The sequence below is a fragment of the Polypterus senegalus genome, chromosome 9 (assembly GCF_016835505.1).
Source record: "Polypterus senegalus isolate Bchr_013 chromosome 9, ASM1683550v1, whole genome shotgun sequence".
NCBI classification, from domain to species: domain Eukaryota; kingdom Metazoa; phylum Chordata; class Cladistia; order Polypteriformes; family Polypteridae; genus Polypterus; species Polypterus senegalus.
This window is the reverse complement of record NC_053162.1, coordinates 129989883-130008439: the sequence shown is the minus strand read 5'-3', so window position 1 is coordinate 130008439 and position 18557 is coordinate 129989883. Positions and strand designations below refer to the sequence as shown.

General features: G+C 36.5%; 1 protein-coding gene across 6 annotated transcripts in view; it reads left to right on the top strand.

Annotated features, from left to right (window-relative positions):
• camsap1b (calmodulin regulated spectrin-associated protein 1b) overlaps nucleotides 1–18557 on the top strand; it is a 174039-nt gene that overhangs the window by 73179 nt on the left and 82303 nt on the right. For 4 of the 6 annotated variants that reach the window (XM_039763848.1, XM_039763847.1, XM_039763852.1 and 1 more), the window contains 5 exons: nucleotides 3436–3577; nucleotides 4648–4787; nucleotides 6838–6934; nucleotides 10925–11105; nucleotides 13842–13930. In XM_039763848.1, the coding sequence (XP_039619782.1) occupies nucleotides 3436–3577; nucleotides 4648–4787; nucleotides 6838–6934; nucleotides 10925–11105; nucleotides 13842–13930 (649 nt within the window). The remainder of the gene's footprint in view (nucleotides 1–3435; nucleotides 3578–4647; nucleotides 4788–6837; nucleotides 6935–10924; nucleotides 11106–13841; nucleotides 13931–18557) is intronic. The other 2 variants (XM_039763849.1, XM_039763853.1) reach the window with 1 other exon arrangement.

Below are 18557 nucleotides of genomic sequence, written 5' to 3'. Positions count from 1 at the left end.
TTTTGTTTCTCATGGTCTGAGAGTCCTTCAGGTGCCTTTTGGCAAACTCCAGGCTGGCTGCCATGTGTCTTTTACTAAGGAGTAGCTTCCGTCTGGCCACTCTACCATACAGGCCTGATTGGTGGATTGCTGTAGAGATGGTTGTCTTTCTGGAAGGTTCTCCTCTCTCCACAGAGGACCTCTGGAGCTCTGACAGAGTGACCATCGGGTTCTTGGTCACCTCCATGACTAAGGCCCTTCTCCCCTGATCGCTCAGTTTAGATGGCCGACCAGCTCTAGGAAGAGTCCTGGTGGTTTCAAACTTCTTCCACTTACGGATGATGGAAGTCACTGTGCCTTTTGGGACCTTCAAAGCAGCAGAAATTTTTCTGTAACCTTCCCCAGATTTGTGCCTCGAGACAATCCTGTCTCGGAGATCTACAGACAGTTCCTTTGATTTCATGCTTGGTTTGTGCTCTGACATGAACTGTCAACTGTGGGACTTTGTATAGACAGGTGTGTGCCTTTCCAAATCATGTCCAATCAACTGAATTTACCACAGGTGGACTCCAATTAAGCTGCAGAAATATCTCAAGGATGATCAGGGGAAACAGGATGCACCTGAGCTCAGTTTTTGAGCTTCATGGCAAAGGCTGTGAATACTTATGTATATGTGATTTCTCAGTTTTTTATTTTTCATAAATTTGCAAAAATCTCAAGTAAACTTTTTCACGTTGCCATTATGGGGTGTTGTGTGTAGAATTCTGAGGAAAAAATGAATTTAATCCATTTTGGAATAAGGCTGTAACATAACAAAATGTGGAAAAAGTGATGCGCTGTGAATACTTTCCGGATGCACTGTACCACCTGAGCAATTTAAAACATTCTCCACACAGCAAGCATCATCTCGGGTGGTTTGTCTCTAGCAGTTAGAGTGCAAAGTCTTTACTTCTTAAACTAGCTGAGATGCTTGTGGTCACTTGGACAATGTTTTAACCTATCCATGTTTGAAATCGTTTTTTCTTCTTTTCGTTTTGTTGGGACTCTGTTGTAAGTGGCAAGATTAACAATAATGTCAGTCAGAGTGTTCTCAAACTCTCTCTTTTATACAGTGCCTTAATAAGGTAATTCTGTTGGAAAATGACTAGTAAGCGACATGACACAGCAAATCATATTACTTATGTGAAGCAAAAGTTACATCATGATAAAACTGTATAATAGATAATTTTCCATTGGTCTTGTTACTTGTCATTGAGGCTACTCATATCACTGCCATGTAGCTAAGTGCAATTAAGATTATAGTCATGTTAAACTTAAGGTACCAGTAACTTATTTTTATAACTTCTTGCAAATACAAACACACTTTTTTATTTTAAACAATGATGAGCATAAAGCTAGTGCAGTTTAACAGGCATGGCATTGTATAAGCATTTGCTTTTGTATTTGCATATCTCCCATCAGCCCTTAAACTGATCTGTAATATGCATATTGCATAACATCCTGCCTTCATAAATTTGCCCTTTTCAGTCACGTTTAAAATCCTATCAAAAGCACAATTAATACAATATTAACCTTTCCATTATGAGCTCTACAATCTTGTGTACATGTTTTATACATTTAAAAATGTTATTTTATCAAAATAATTCTATATTCCTATATTAACACACGACAAAAAATTAAATATTATGTCTTATTTCCACATAATGTAAATTGTTTTCCTCAGTACAATTAGGAGAGTTTTGCAAGAAGAATATCATCAGTAATGGGCATCAGCAATACAAAGTTCACACATTACTGCTATGTTGAGCAAGCAATATAGAAGCCTATTATGGTCAAATGAATCGCCATTTCCACTCTCCAGGAGCAGCATAAATAGTACTACGTGTTCTGGGATCTACCCTTTCTATAATGAGGTAATATAGATATTTGTAGTAATGTTGGGGTGTACTTCTCCACTAATACAGTCATAGCAGTAAGTTTTTGGTGATTGGTAATAATAATGTTATCAATCTCATATAGTGTTGCTTTACCTGTAACAGAAAATGTGTGCTCTATTCACTCACCTTTATTACTAGTTTCAAGTTACTCTGGCATTTACCTGCCTAGTACAATATTAAGAAACTTCATATGCCTATTTCCACTTTTTTGGCCATACTCTTACATAATTTAAGTTTTTATTGATACATGTTTGATTCACCCATGTATTTGCAATGCATTCTTCATTTTAAAGTTTACCTTTGTTTATTTATGTGCATTGTTAGAGAAATAACTGCATAAAATAATACATTTTATGTTTATGGTGTACAGTTTATTACACAGATGTAGGTGAGATTTTATTCTGCGGCGTACCTTATTAATTTCACAAGTTGCATTTGATATTTTAATACCATTCCTACACAGGTACAAGGCACTCAAAAGAAGAAGAAACACTGAAGACGTATTTGAGTCTGATTCTTGACTGTAGTTTTGATTAAATTAAAGTTGCTGGTGGTTTTCCCATTTACTAAAAGTCTGAAGATTGACTGCTTTTGTCTGTTTTATATTTAGCAAAGCTAAGTAGTAAACATACAATGCTTTCACTCATTGTTTTGTTCTTTCATGTTGAAACCTTCTAGATTAGTGGTTCTTAGACTTTTTTTTTTTTTTTCTCTTTGTCACCCAATTTTGCATTTTTTTGTATGTTCGCAACCCATCCTTGGAGTGACATACTGGGGACCCATTTTTGTCCTGGGTTAAGGGAGTGGTGACGCATGCGAGGTATTCCACAAACCATTCACAACCTTTTCTCATTCAGTCCAGACATCATGCAACCCAAAGTGGGTCACGACACAGTTTAAGGAACACTGTTTCAAATGTAAAACATCACTGTAATTAAAATTGACATATAAAATATGTTCACTTTAACAAGATGCATTTCATGTTGGTTAAATGTGCTATAATTTACTGTACAGTTATTTTGTACAGTATATTAAAGTTAGTTTATTTTTGTTAGTTAGTGCCTGGTTAATACACTGATAAGGATCTAAGGCTATTTTGTGCAGATGGTTTACATTTAGATGCTGTGACTTTTGCTGCCATCATAGGTATAAATAATAAACTGCGATTAGTTATATATTTTTTTTCTTTTTAACTTTATTCAATAAACTATTGCATTTGTTAATAAATCATTTAATCTTTATATTTAGTTGACACTTAATAATGTAGTAATCTACTATATTTTGTTCATATTTTGCTTGGCATACAATATTTTGTAACTCTGAATGGCTGTATTGAAAAGAAAATCAAATAGTACATTTTTGTTATGTGCATGTGGCAAGATTATAGCTGTATTTAGTTGTATATAGTTGACAATGCTTTGTTAATCCTGATTTATACTTTAGTGGCCTACAACTAAAGCTTGTCTAACTTATGTACAGTGTTCATATAAAACTTTACCTCTTTATCCCCTATAATTAGGTCCGCTACCGGAGGGACCATCTCTCCAGTCGACAGCTTCCTTACTTTCCTTTATTAGAAGACCTGATGAAGGATGTGTGTGATGGAGCTGCCTTACTGTCTGTAATACACTACTACTGCCCTGAGCTAATGAAGCTTGATGGTATGTAACCAGGTTTCTAATTAGTAGATGGTCTTGTTTTTGTTTTTCCAAAAAAAACAAACAAAGGGAATTCATAAAACTGTAAGAAAATAAGTTCAATATACTCATTTAATATAATGCTTGTAAAAAATACTTCTGTTGACTACTTGAAAATATAATTTTGTTGGCCTTTACAGCTGTCATGTCTATGCTTCTTTGAAGAAAATCCAAATGTTTCTTTAGTTTACCATTAACCATCTTCCTTCTTTGCTCATTCTTAGTTTATCTATTATTAACACTTTTTTAAACTGTAATATAATTAAAGGAAAAATCTTTTCACTGTGAAGATGTATACATTTATATAAAAATGCCTTTTTCACTTTATAATAGTTTTTAACGTGAGTTTCTGATGCATTGCTTTTTGAATGTATATGGACGCATTCTTTGTTTTAAACAATTTTTCAACAAGATGAACCAAATAAATAGAAGGACACAAGCATAATTTGTATCTGCAGTTAGTAAAACATGTTTATTTAGTAGAAGCTTGGATATTCCTGTGTACATATTTAAGCAAACTTTTTAATTCAATAATTACTGGCATGTAACTTCATTTTTATGACAAACCAATCTATTGCCTATCTACTATTCAGTCTCTTGCATCTGCTTTGAAGAATATTTGATTTGATTCTGGTTTTGTTGGCCATGTTGCATCAATGACTTGCTTCATATCTTGCTGCAACATTTCTATTAGAATGAGTTTTGAAATTTAGCTTTTTTATTCCAAAGTACTAAATTATCACTTTAATTCCATTTTTGTGGAAATGTTGCTGCAATGTTCAGGAGTCTTCTCATATTGGAAAATCCATTTTAGGCTAATATTCAGGTTAAGGAAAAAAGCCTTTATGTTCTCTACTGTTTTTTTTTTTTTTAAATATTAGAATTTCTTTGGCACAACTGTAAATCCATAATCCTAAAACCAGTGTTAACAGGTGTCTTACTTCATTAAAAGTAAAAGAGGAGGAACCGGGTAAAGAAAACATAAATGCTCAAAATAAATGCATTTCTGAATTAATTTTAAATTTTGTTTTTAGACATCTGCTTGAAAGAAGTGACTTCAATTGCAGACAACCTTTACAATATTCAGCTTCTAAAGGTGTTTTCAAATGAGTATTTGAACAAAAGTTTTTATCTCACTACTGAAGACATGCTCTACGCTCCATTAGTGCTAAAAGTAAGTTATGACAGAAACTGATTTCTTTTTACTCATTACTTTATTCAGTTAAAATTAATTTTGAGATGTGTATATATATATCATTTGCATTTATCCTAAGGAATTTGGTGATCAGACGTATACTAGTGTATATGTCATAGTGCTGGGAGGTATACCAGTTCATACCGAAAACTGTTTTTATTTTTGTTATGATATGGATTTTTCTTCTACTGCAACACCGGTTTAAATAGCCTAAACAACGTTCGGAACATGGCGCACCCATGGCAACATTCGCCTGGGATGACTGACACTTACGACAACACGAGGTACAAACCATATCGCATGTCACTGCAACGGTCACCCCTGCTCACCTGTCTCGCAAAGACAGCCAGGCAGCCAGTCCACTGTACATTACTGTTGGCCTAGCTTGAAGCAAGGTCCATATTAATGCAATTTGCCTTAATGATGGTTCAGTTGGTCAAGATGTCATCACCAATTTGCACTTGTTTTATTTTATTTTATTTTTTATTTGGTGAATACTGTGCAATGTACCTGGGCTTGAAGCCTTGAAGTAATAGTATTATTACTGGAAGTTGCACTATTATTTTATTTTTATTATTTATTAGTTTAAATATTATGCAGTTTAATAATGGTAAATTTGTTTAAAATGTCACTGGACAGAGATTGTTAACATTAACAGAAAGTAGTTGGTTTACAAAAAATATTTACTATTCATTCTCCAAGACATGTTCAGTGCAATAAAACTTTTGACAAGCACCTCTGGATATTTTTACCAAGTCTAAATGCCTCTTTGGATGGTTGAAAATATGTTGTCAAAATTATAGTTTAAGTTGTTTGCAAAGTATTTTCAATAAGAAGGTTCTATATTTTGACTGCAACTGTCATGCAATGTGATTCCTGCTCTTCATTACTGTCACCCCCTTGAAAACTATCACCTTATGGGGCCATGCAAACCTGTATTAATACTTGTGTGCACATTAAAATGTTTTTTTGTACAATGTACAAAATGTGACAATGGAATAGGTTATTCTTAGCCAGTCTACTGCAGTAATTGCAGTGGAAAATGTGTTTAACATCCAGTCATGCATGGAGGAAAAAATGCCGTTGAATACCGTGATACCGAATTTTGGTTATACTGCCCAGCACTAATATGTATTTATTTATTTAAATGCAGGTCTGTGATATGGTTTGCATATTTCTTGCTGGAGAGCCACAAAGGGAGAAAATGAGTCGTATTTCTTAAAATAGTTCCTCCCCCGTACCCCCCACTACCCCCAAGCTTTCGACAAACCTACCAGGTATCATCATAAGAAGAATAAGAAGAAAAGAATTAGACATTAGCCCTAACCCGACACACTGGCAGAGACACAAATTGCCACACAACACGCTTCTTCTTTGCTCTCCCAAAGTACAGCACATTCCATACAACACCAGTACACAGTCCTTCCTACAGCTGCCAATTCCCAGTCCTTCTGCCTCCACTTCTCCCTTTCAAGCTCCTTCCTTTTTTTTTCTTCCCATCTCTGGCTCTCCAAATTGTCCTGTGAGTGTTCCAGATGGCTCATCACTGTTACTTGGAATCACTCTCAGGTGTGGTTGAAGTCCACTATAGGGCTGTTCAATCCCCCCTGGTGGCACCCATGAAACCCAACAGGGCTCTGCCTAATTCCAAGTCAAAGCATTCCCTGCCGTATTCCATTGTGCCACGGCCGCCCAGGAGAACTGCCCCATAGTATTGCCTTACCGATGCTCTCTCTTCAGGTCCTTCCATACAGTTGGTACCATAGGCCCCTGTCACAACATACAAGAATCAAAGGCAATATATAGCACGTGGAGGGGGAGATTATAAGGGGATAGTGGATTAATAAGGTGGGGTTTGGAAGGTGTTGGTCATAAAGTCTTTTTTTGTTGTTAGGAAAAAAATATATATTTTAAAATAACATGACTCATTTTCTCCCTTTGTGGATCTCTACCTACAAAAATATATATATAAATGCATCTGCCTCTCAGTCTCAGTAATCCTAATGTTGCATGTGTTCTTTTCTTTTAGAACAATGTTATGGTCTTCATTGCTGAACTTTTTTGGTGGTTTGAGATTGTCAAACCTGACTTTGTTCAGCCACGAGACTTTCAGGAAGTTAAAGATGGTAAGTGTTCATATTAGTTAATGAATCTATAAATGAATTCAATCAGAAATAAAAAAGACAGTTTTATATTGTTTGCCTGGATTTGTGTATATATTATATAAAATGTCTCTCTAATGACAACCATGAATGAACGTACATTATTTTAGTTGTACTGTTGAGGTCCTGAAGACCAAAATTATGCACTTCTGCTGTAGCACATCTTGTTACTATTTATTTAAACCCATGCTGTATCAGCTATTATGTTTCTTTCTGAAATTTCAGTAAAGTCTCGTCAAATGTTTAGAGTTTATCATTAAGTGCAGTAATATCTGAACATCACATTGTTGTAGGTGACTATTTTGGCATTAAGCGTCGTACCAAATGCGTTCTCACTGGGAGCATGTTATGTTTATTGTACCATTTTATTTAAATGGAAAAAAGCTATTTTTTGGTGATAATCAGATTGATTAGACTTGAGAATTTTCTTACCTGTTTGACTTAGTCAGACCGTTAAGACTGCATAGGATTATGGAGCTCTTTTGTTATAGACTTTCACAATCAGTGGTGAAAATGCCAATTGTTACAGTTCTTATATATTCTTAAAATTATTATACATGCCAAACATTGGGCTTTTGATCCTAACTAGAACATTCATGAAGTGCGCTATTTTCAGTGCAAAGCGTTGTGATTCAAGTTATTTTATTTGGTTTATTTGGTACATGGTTAATTGTCTTTTAAAATTTTACAGCAGTTTAGAGGTAAAAGAAACTGAATACACCTGAAGATCTGTCTTTGTAGCCTTCCAGAATATTCCTGTATATTCTGGGAGGAGAGAGAGATTAGCCATAGTCATAAATAGAGAATAAGAAAAAAGATGAATACAAACAAGCCCCACAATGGAGCAGTGCTGGGGTGTTTAGTTATACTACCATGGTGCACTGGAAGAAAACATAATACTTTGGACTTTTCTAGTCCCTCCCATAAGCCTACTGGCAGGGGAGAAAAAAAGCATATCTAAATGATGGTCTGAATGTCTACATCTGCACCATCCCCTTCTTATCCTCCTACTTGTAAAAATTATTGCATAACTTAACAGAAAGATTGTCTGAAGATTTAAGAAGTTGTTGGTAACACTTGACTTTGGGTAGAGAAGGTTACCAATATAATTGTAACACCTTGAATGCCACATAGGAAACTCCACCCCTTAAACACCTAACTGACATTGATGAGGAAACATTTTGAACTGCTATCACTAACACCACAGAATAATAAAGCAGTAGCTGGACTTGTATGTGCAAAAAGTATTGCAAAAGTAAGTGTAACTACCATCCTGGGGAAGGGTTAATTTAACAATAGTCCCTATAGTGAACAACATTTCTCCTTCAATGCCTCCATTCCATACATTTAGTTAGAGTTACCCTTGTAGACCATTGCGTTTTGCAGTGAACATGCTGGAAAAAGACCATGTGACCTATGAGATCTAAGAAATTGAATAGATGGTGTGAGACAACTAGCCTTAGGTACAAAGATGCTCGGTAGACAAAATGGGCAAAGGCTATCGTCTTTAAGACCTAGACTTACAGCTTTGCTTTCTAAAATGGCACCACGTTGAAGTCAAATAAAATGTTGACGCAGGCATTTTAATGGAAAATTTGTCATACCATGGACCTTAGTCAACACTCCTTCTGTTTTGGGGTGTTTTATCTCCCATTTGTTTTGGGGTATCTTAAGGGGGATTATGAGAGTGCAGAGTTTCATTAAGTCTACTGTGGACAAAGAGATTCTGTGTGTACTTTACACTTTGATTCTGATGATGTTCAGTACTGGCAGTCACTTCTATAAATTCTAGATAAGGAAGGAAATTGGGTAGTGTTTCTGTTAGTCAGGCATATAGCACTATCTTACTTGAGCCAATTCTGACATCCCCTTTCCATCAATCTAGTGAACAAGAAATTAAAAGTTTCAGTATTTTGTAATCACTCCAAGATAATAAAACATCATAAAAGTCTGGACTGTTAATACTGTATATCTCTATACATTCCTTCACTCCTACTATAAGTGTAGCAGTTGGCTGACCACTGTTTTCATTGTAGAACCTTGAATTTCTTTAAACAAGCTCCAGATTGATTTCCTATGCTGGGAATCTTTAGATTTTGTTTCTGTACCTCCTTTTGAATCTTCAGTTGTTTTAACCCGATATTGGACACTTCAGCCATCAAATAAGAAAAAGGAGACAGCATTTTCACATTTGCTTCCATCCATTTTTTTTTCCATCAGCAGATTGGAAATTAAGATCATCTCTTAATGCATGGTCTCTGTATCATTAGTATCCATGGCAGGTATGATAGACTTCTTGGATTAGTTGAAACGTATCTAAAAGCAATTTATCAGCAGAGTTCATAAAATTTGGTTAATTGTCATAAAAGTGTACTATTTATCAAGAAGGCTTGTACATTTTCATGAGCCGGAAAGAATGATGTGGTCATAGCCTTAAGCTACCATCACTAAGAAGGTGGCGGCTGTTCCATTTTTCTATGCCTTGATCAGTAAGACTATGTGTTTACTTATGAGCTACTTTTAATGTTGTGGCAGCAGTATTTGTTGCACCAGGTCACTAAATGCCAGGATTTTTTTTAAATAAAGGCATTTGGAAATTCTTTGTGTTTTTAATTCAGTTAAGTTTCCCCAAGCCATGTTTGAATATGATTACTTACTCCTCCCGACTCTGGCTCCCCGAGTAGTGTCTGCTGGCTCCTTTTATACTGCACCTGGTAGTGCTTCAGGTGGTTGATGACCTAGCTTCTGGCAGTACTTCCGGGTGTGCACCTGCAGATCCCAACAGGGCTGTATTAAACTCCAACTCCCGAGAAGCCCTGCGGGAGACCGAGACGCTGCTGCAACCCAGGGGGGCTGCCATCTAGTTTCCCGGGAGAGGTAACACTCTGGCCATGCTTGCACCCCTGGTACTTCCAGCATTGAGGTGTCCCAGGGTCCCGCTACTACACATCGTCAAATAATAAACATCACACAAAATCCAGAGATATTACATCACTCTACAGCCATACATTTTTTTTTATAAATCCCTCCAGTCCTTATAACAATTTATCAATTCAATATGTGTAAAAAATGCCGTAATTTTAAATTCATGTAATCGTAGAATATTCAAATCATACTGTTGAAAACCATGAATTTGGCCACACTTGTTCCTTGAGAAACATTTAGTTATTACTTATTCTGTTATAATGTGGTTGCATAATGTTATATTGCACAGACAGATACTAAAATGTCATATGACATTTTAAAATTAATAAGAAAGTCAATAAGAAACCAGAAAGGTAACCAATGAGTGATAATGAACTCCAAAATATTTGATATCTACTTGAGCTTGAACAGATTTGGGACTGAGAAAATTAACTTGCTTGGAATTGTAGATGTTTTATTACTACTACAATTTGATTTATATATTTTATTTTGTTTAGAGATCATCTTCTTGACTAGTTGTAGATTCTGTATGCCCTATTTCTTAGAAGTAATTGTTTATGGAAGTGACAGAGATAAATCATGGCAGTTTAAATTCTATTTGCATAGATATTCTCTGTTTTTGAACTTCACTGTCAAAAATGAACTAGTTTGTTTTGAAGGACCATTGTAATTTTTTAATTATGTTTGCACGTATGAGACACTGCAACACTAAATGAGAGTTGGTCTCTTTCCGGATACCCACTGCATGTTTTGCATTATACTGTTGTTTTATTGTAAAAATGATGCTGATCAATGTCCTGCTCATGTTAATTCTCACGCTTTTTCTACAGTTCTGTGATCAAGTTAGTAGCATATACTGATCATCATATATGAAGCATGTACAACATTTCAGACAAGTGTGTTTTTATACTTGTATTTTTGACTTTTTACCTTTGTAAAAATGATTTAAATAGCAAGCCGAGTTGGAATTTTACTTTCAACATATCCTTATTTGAAACAGCCTTATTTAACAAAAAACCTTCTTTTCAGCTCGAGTCATGCTACAGCCAAAAGGTGTTCGTCCTCCAATTCCCATCTCAAATGCAACTAAGCGCAGCTTCATGGTGAGCCCAGCCAGCATGTCCAGTCCTGCAGAAACACCTCCCTTGATACAGAATTGTCCAGATATATGTAACAGGTACTACCTGCACCTTGAAGAGTCTGACTTTCTGTAAGTCTGTTTCTTCTGTGTTGTTTCCATGTAGCACTTTCTGAATTTTACATTTCTGCATTCATCAGTGCGGTCAGTATGGATACTCATCACCTTTCGTCATCAATACTTGTGTAAATAAATAAGTAGAAACTTCTATTTATTTTTTATGTCAGTTTACTGTTATTTCATTCACCAGATCTACTTTTTATTACTCTTATTTCTTGATGTTTTAAGTGTTTAATTTACATATTGATTTGTCAGTGGCATCATGCGCACCCCTTATTAAATCTGACCATTTGAGGAGGGAAAACTGTCAAAATCTTAACTGATAGTTTGAAGTTTCTGCTAGTATAATGATTTTATGCAATTTTTGGTTATGATTAGATGTTTCTGATATAATTATATATTGTCAAATTGTTAATGGCGCAATAAATGAAATGCAGAGAAAACATATTGTTTTTCTTTGTCCACAATTATATATGTTATAGACGATGTCTGAGTGGTATGATTACACTAATTTCTATTGTTTAATTGTACCTTTACTTTATTTAATGCTGAAGATACATATTCATGAATCTGAGCTATAGATTGTTTTTTCTTTCAAAATGAATGCTGTTTTTGCCAATAATATACTGTGATTTGCTCCAGATCATTGATTTATAATACACTGCTCAAAACAAAACTAAGGGTACTCATAATCATTACAGTCGTAACACCAAGTCAGTTACGTTTCAGGGATACTTACAGTATCTGTCCAGTTAGGAAGCATAAGCGATTTTGAATCAACTTCCCTTGCTTTTCTGCAAATGAAAGTGACAACAGGTTCACTGGAGAGACAACAGCAAGAAAAACCACCAAAAAGGGAATGGTTTTGTAGGTGGTGGCCACAGACGATTACTCTCTTCTTATCCTCCCTCAGTAATTCTTCTATAGTTTTGTGTTTTGCTAGTCTCCTTGTCACTACTGGTAGCATGAGGCAGTACCTGCAGCCGATTCAGGTTGCAGAGGAAGTCCAGCTCCTCCAGGGTGGCACATTCTTACTTGTTGTCATAAAAGTTGTGCTGCGTCTCCTAGCTCAGTCGCAAGAGCATTGAGGAGTTATCATGAGATGAACTGTTGCATGCGGAGACCTTGACATAGCCATAGAAGAGCATTAAGGAGCAGTATCTGCTCCTTTGGGCAAGGAGAAACAGGAGTGGCACTGCCAGAGCCTTGCAAAATTACCTCCAGCTACTGGTGTGCATGTTTTGGCCCAAACTGTCAGAAACAGACTCCATGAGGTTGGCATGGAGGCCAGACATCCTTTAATCAGACTTGTATTCGCAAGCCATCAGCATGTAGCTCGATAGGTGTTCGCTAGATAATCCCATATTTGTCAGCTCTGCTATTGGCACCCTGTTCTCAGGTTCACACTGAGATGTGAAAGCGTGAAAGAATCTGGAGACACCTTGATGAATGTTGTTCAGCCTGCAACATCATTCAGTATGACTGGTTTGGTGGTTGGGTCAGTGATAGTCTAAGGCAGCATATCCTTGGAGGGTCACACAGACCTCCATGTGCTAGGCAGCAGTACCCTGATTGCTGTTAGGTACTGGGATGAAATCCATAGAGCCATTCAGTGGGCCTTGGGTTCTTCCTGGTGCAGGACAGTGCCCGGCCTCATGTGACCAGAGTGTATGTGCAGTTTCTGGATTACAGAGGCATTGATTCCATTGATTGGCCTGCACGTACCCTTGTAACGGTCCATCTCCTGGCATCTCCTTGTGTAGCTATCTGTCTCCTGGTATCTGTGCTGGGAGAAACAGCAAGCCTTATTGCAACAGCATGTATAGATGTGCCATCCTGGAGGAGCTTAAATACCTATGCAACCTGAATCAGCTGCAGGTACCACTTCATGCTACCAGTTAATGACAAGGACACTAGCAAAACGCAAAACTAGAGAACAATCGGTCAGGAAGGATAAAGAGAAAGCAATCGTCTGTGGCTACCACCTATAAAACCATTGCCTCTTTGGGGTTTTTCTTGCTGTTGCCTATAAACTATATTAAGTAATACTATAAAAAGCTTGCATTTCCATAAACAGTTCAGAATTTTGAACAATATAGTAGAAGGACACACAGATAAAATTTGCTAAAAACTAATTATGCTCCTGCATATTAATTTATACTTTAATATTGCACATGTGTTAAATAAGTTCTTGTTAGAACTGTTTTGACAAAAATCTGTTCATTTTTTGAGAGATCAAGATCATACTATTGGAAGATAAAAAGTAAACTTGCCACAGAAAAAGGACCAAAAATGTAATATCAGGCTCTATGTTTGTTTCTTTGTCCAGTTTTCAAATTTACACTGTTGAACATAACTTAGACAAGTTTTGCACAGATTATTTTTGCAGGGGATGACTATAGACAACATTTTGCTCCTAAATTTAGCCAAAGACGTGTACAATTGTTTTCATTTCTGTGGTCTACAAATCCACACCAATGTGTCAATTTCCACTAAATTAAGATTGAATTCCCCTTTTGTACTTGAGTGTTTTGTGCCGAAATTTACTTGGTGCTCTGACCCCAAGAAGAGCTGGTTGGTGCTCCTGTTAGTCAATTATAAAATCAAAATAGGCTTAAGTAAAAAATATCAAACCTATTCTTTTAATGAAAATATTTTAATTGTATGTTTTAGTTTTGAAAATTAGAATGTTATTTAACCTTTGCTATAGTTTAATTTGAAAATTGTAAATATTTTGTTTTATTGTAGTAAAAGCAGTTCAGGAGTAAGCCCTTCTCATCCTTTGTTGCCTTTAAGACAAAAGCAGCAAAAAACTATACAGAGTGAGGAGACTCCAGGTGAGCATCCTTTTTTTTTTTTTTTTTTAATTATTTCATTATTTATGGTTATGCAGGATTTTTTTAAAATAATGTTGGAGGAGTTGTGTGTGTATTTATATGTAGATATATTTATATATAGACTAGAGGGCTTTGACCCCTGCACTCTTCGCCACCAACCCCTGTGCCTGAGCTACGTGTTAGCCTCTTTGCGGTTACTTTGTTTGCATATTGGGATGCTGTTGTACAATTTAAAAAGATTTTTATTTTCATGTAAATTGCTACATATGCATAATATAACGATTTAACATTACAGTGAGTAAATAACCATATTAACTCTTTTTGGGCAATTTTTTTTTGTCTCTTTTCTCCCAAGGTTGAATATTTTTCCAAAAAATAACTTTTTAAAAAAAAAAAAAAAACACACAAAGCAATGGTTTAACATATCACATCAACAAAAAATATTTACTTTTGACAAATGTTACTGTCTTGCATGATGTTTGAGCCTGCATACTATATGATTTCACATACATATCACATACATGTTACACAGCAAAGTATGATATCGCTCAAAGCAGCCAATTACATGCATTGCCACATTGCACCTATCACGCGGCATAACCTGTCCAAAGCCACCAGGGGACAAAGTACATTTGGACCAGTGCTCCCTGAAGTTCTATCACCAGTCTAGTCCCATCTCTATTTGTAATGCCACAAAGCCCTTCATCTCGTCTTTTATTGTGGGTTTCCACTTTGAAAAACGAGAATGCGGTACAAGCACATAGTCCGACTTAACGGTAATGCAGAAAACATCATCTGCTGAGTATTTTCTTTTCTGTGCTCGCTTCACTTCCTCGTGAGATGTCAATACCATCTTGCCTTTGTTTACATTTCGTAACTCATGCACATGCAAGGATTAGATGCCGAGTTAATGAGTCTAAAATTCCTCCAAGCGGAGAGGGAATGCCTGTGACGTAACAGTGAGTTTTGTCACCATTAACAGCTGATTGTTGCCCTCTACCCCTGGATGTTGACATGCACCCTCAACCCCCCCTGTCGACAAAAGTCGGCATCTGTCCTAAAAGAGTTAAAAAAAAAAAACACAAGTCCAGGCATATTTTCCTAGTAGGTAGTAACCTACTGGACCTAAGCTGGATCATATATTATTACATGGTTTACTATCTGGTTTTGTTTTGGTCTGATAAAAACAAGCATAATCAAAACCAGATTCTGAATATGAACAATTTTACACAATTTTATTTTTTAAATATTTTCATTTGCGCGGACTGTTGGAACTTTTTCTTTTCCTTTTATTTCCCAGAATGAGCCAATTTGAAATGAAATTTAGGTAAATTTTAAGGTTTGAGGTTTTTTCACTCAAAATGTCTACAACACATAACACATCTTGCTCCAAGTTAATGTGTTTATAATGAATGCTTTCAATATTGCAATCAAAAATCTGGCATACTGGGCTTTATTTTCTACCAGCCATATTGATCTCTGGTTCCGTCTCGGGTGCATACAATTTATAAACAGAATTTTGTCACCTGTAGGCCTGAAAAGAAAAATCACAAAACAGATTTTACTGTGTTCTGACAGATGTGATCATGAAAATCACGGCAGCGTAGGAAGAACAGGACCTCCCACCTAGCTGTATTGAAGAAAACCAAGAAAAACAAGCATGTAGTGTGAAGGTTAGGGGTGGTGAGACTTGAATAGCCCATGCATAAGAACAGTAAACAGTTAATGAGCAGAGTAATAGCAGGTAATAAGTTTTTGGATAGCCACAAAACGACAGAGACAGCATCTGAGATTAAGAACAATATATACATTATCTATACCTGTCTATCCAGAGTAGGATCACAGAAAACCTGCAACCTACCCCAGCAGGTTTGGATGCAAGGCAGGAAAAATCCCTGGTATGCAATATTTATGATGTGGCTGATGCTAAGAACAAAGAATGATATTTCAAATATCTATTTTGAAAGAGAGAAACATTGAAAAAAAGGGGACACATTTTTGAAAATATAATTCTGCTACTGGATTATTTTCACAATATCAGGTATTTTGAGCTGTAAATATGAACTAAAAAAGATGAATAAATATAGAATAAATACAAAAGCATATTAGTATGTTTAGTTTTTCATCACTTAACAGACTCTCTTCGCCAACCTACCTGCCTGTAGTTCAGTAGAGACGTTGCCAATTCAGGAGTTTTACAAAGTTTGTATTGCTTCGTTGTTAAATTTATGTTTTTAAAGCAAAAACGATTGGTCATTAACAATATGCCGAACATGTATGATGACAATAGTCAGTCTCTCGATCAGTGTCGTTTTATTTTCAAAAATAGGGAGTGGTCTCCCTTAGACTTTCTCGCATACTCAGATATGGGGATGAATATTTGAGGAGTAAACCACAAGACAATGATTAAATTTTTATAGTATGTATAAAGAACCATTAACAACAAAACAAATTAATAATATATTGAGCAATTATTATAAAAGTAAAGTTGAATAAATTGGACTCATAAAATAAAAGGCAAAGCCCTCACTGACTCACTGACTCATCACTAATTCTCCAACTTCCCGTGTAGGTAGAAGGCTGAAATTTGGCAGGCTCATTCCTTACAGCTTACTTACAAAAGTTAAGCAGGTTTCATTTAGAAATTCTACACGTAACGGTCATACCGGTCGATAATGGTCGATAACGTCCGCCATGTTGAATTTTCTTATTTATGGCCCCATCTTCACGAAATTTGGTAGGCGGCTTCCCTGCGCTAACCAAAACCGATGTACGTACTTATTTCGGTGGTATGACGCCATTGTTGGCCGCCATATTGAATTTTCCAGCGTCACCAATTTTCAAACTTCCCGTGTAGGTAGAAGGCTGACCCCATCTTCACGAAATTTGGTAGGTGGCTTCCCGGTGCTAGCCAAAACCGATGTACGTACTTATTTCGGTGGTATGACGCCATTGTCGGCCGCCATATTGAATTTTCCACACGTCACTAATTCTCCAACTTCCTGTGTAGGTAGAAGGCTGAAATTTGGCAGCCCCATTCCTTACAGCTTACTTAAAAAAGTTAAGCAGGTTTCATTTCGAAATTCTACGTGTAACGGTCATAACGGTCGACAACGTCCGCCATGTTGAACTTTCTTATTTACGGCCCCATCTTCACGAAATTTGGTAGGTGGCTTCCCTTAGCTAACCAAACCAATGTATGCTTATTTCAGTGGTATGACGCCACTGTCAGCCGCCATATTGAATTTTCCAGCATCACTAATTCTCCAACTTCCCGTATAGGTAGAAGGCTGAAATTTGCAAGGCTCATTCCTTACAGCTTACTTACAAAAGTTAAGCAGGTTTCATTTCGAAATTCTACGCGTAATGGTCATAACGGTCAACAACGTCTGCCATGTTGAACTTTCTTATTTATGGCCCCATCTTCTCGAAATTTGGTAGGCGGCTTCCCTCTACTAACTGAAACCAATGTACATATTTCGGTAGTATGATGCCACTGTCGGCTGTCATATTAAACTTTTCAACAGTCTTTGTTACTTATGGGCCCATCTTCAAGAAATTCTTTCGATCAAAGAACTGTCACTTACCGAGTGGTTTCCATACCCGGAGATACCACCTACCTTTTCCATTCTCTTTGTTACATATTGCATGGCCATATCAGGCTCACTCTTGATATCCGGAGGAACATTCTGTCTTATGTATTGAATGACTGGGACAGGTTCAAGGTGTGGACTGATGACGGTACAGGAGATAATTATACTACACAGGAGCACTAGAAGAGTGAAATGCTTAAGCCCTTCACCTATGGTTCTGCATGTGAGTTGATGGCTGCCGCTGAATTGTTCGTTTGTCGCTTTCAAGTGTACCGAAATGGCCAAATATTTTACACCTTTTGACAACCGCCAATGCCTCTTAAACATCTTAGATTCACAGGTGACGATTTCAGTAGTGGACACTTTGATGTTTATGAATGTTTAAACTCTCAAAAGCTGGATGTGATTTTATCGATGAAACCGGTTGTGTGCTTACAACGCTTGACAGATGCCAAATGTCACTTCAACACAACAAATCCTGCAAATACTGTCGTAATTGAAACAAACCATGGATCTCAAACCGATTATGACAGCAGCAATCCAAGCTGTGAGATTTGAGACAAGATTACTGTTCACATGGCCAACTGTAAGTTGCATACTCAAGAGTAAGCTCAGCGCACAGCTTGGTCATGTTACAACCGGACGGCCGAACTGACAACATGGTATACAAAGAGATCCTTAACAAATAATTATTGGCATATTGTCCCACAGTTTAAAAAGGCTTAATTTTCTTCCTAATAAAAATTTGAATGCAGTACTTCGCCGCTGCGAAGCGCGGGTATTTTGCTAGTAATAATAATAAAAAAAAAAATCAAGTTCGTGCTCGTGTAAAGTACCTCTTCCAGTTGATGGATTTGGCCCAAAACTTAACACAGATCTACAAATTTGGTGTAACAACCACATGCCGAATTTCATCTATCTATTTCGTTGCGTTTTGGAGTTAATCATGTTTATACACACACACACAGATAATTCCAGAAAATGGTATTTTAGGACTCGGAGAGGTCTAAAACGTCAAGATTCTTCAAAATCTC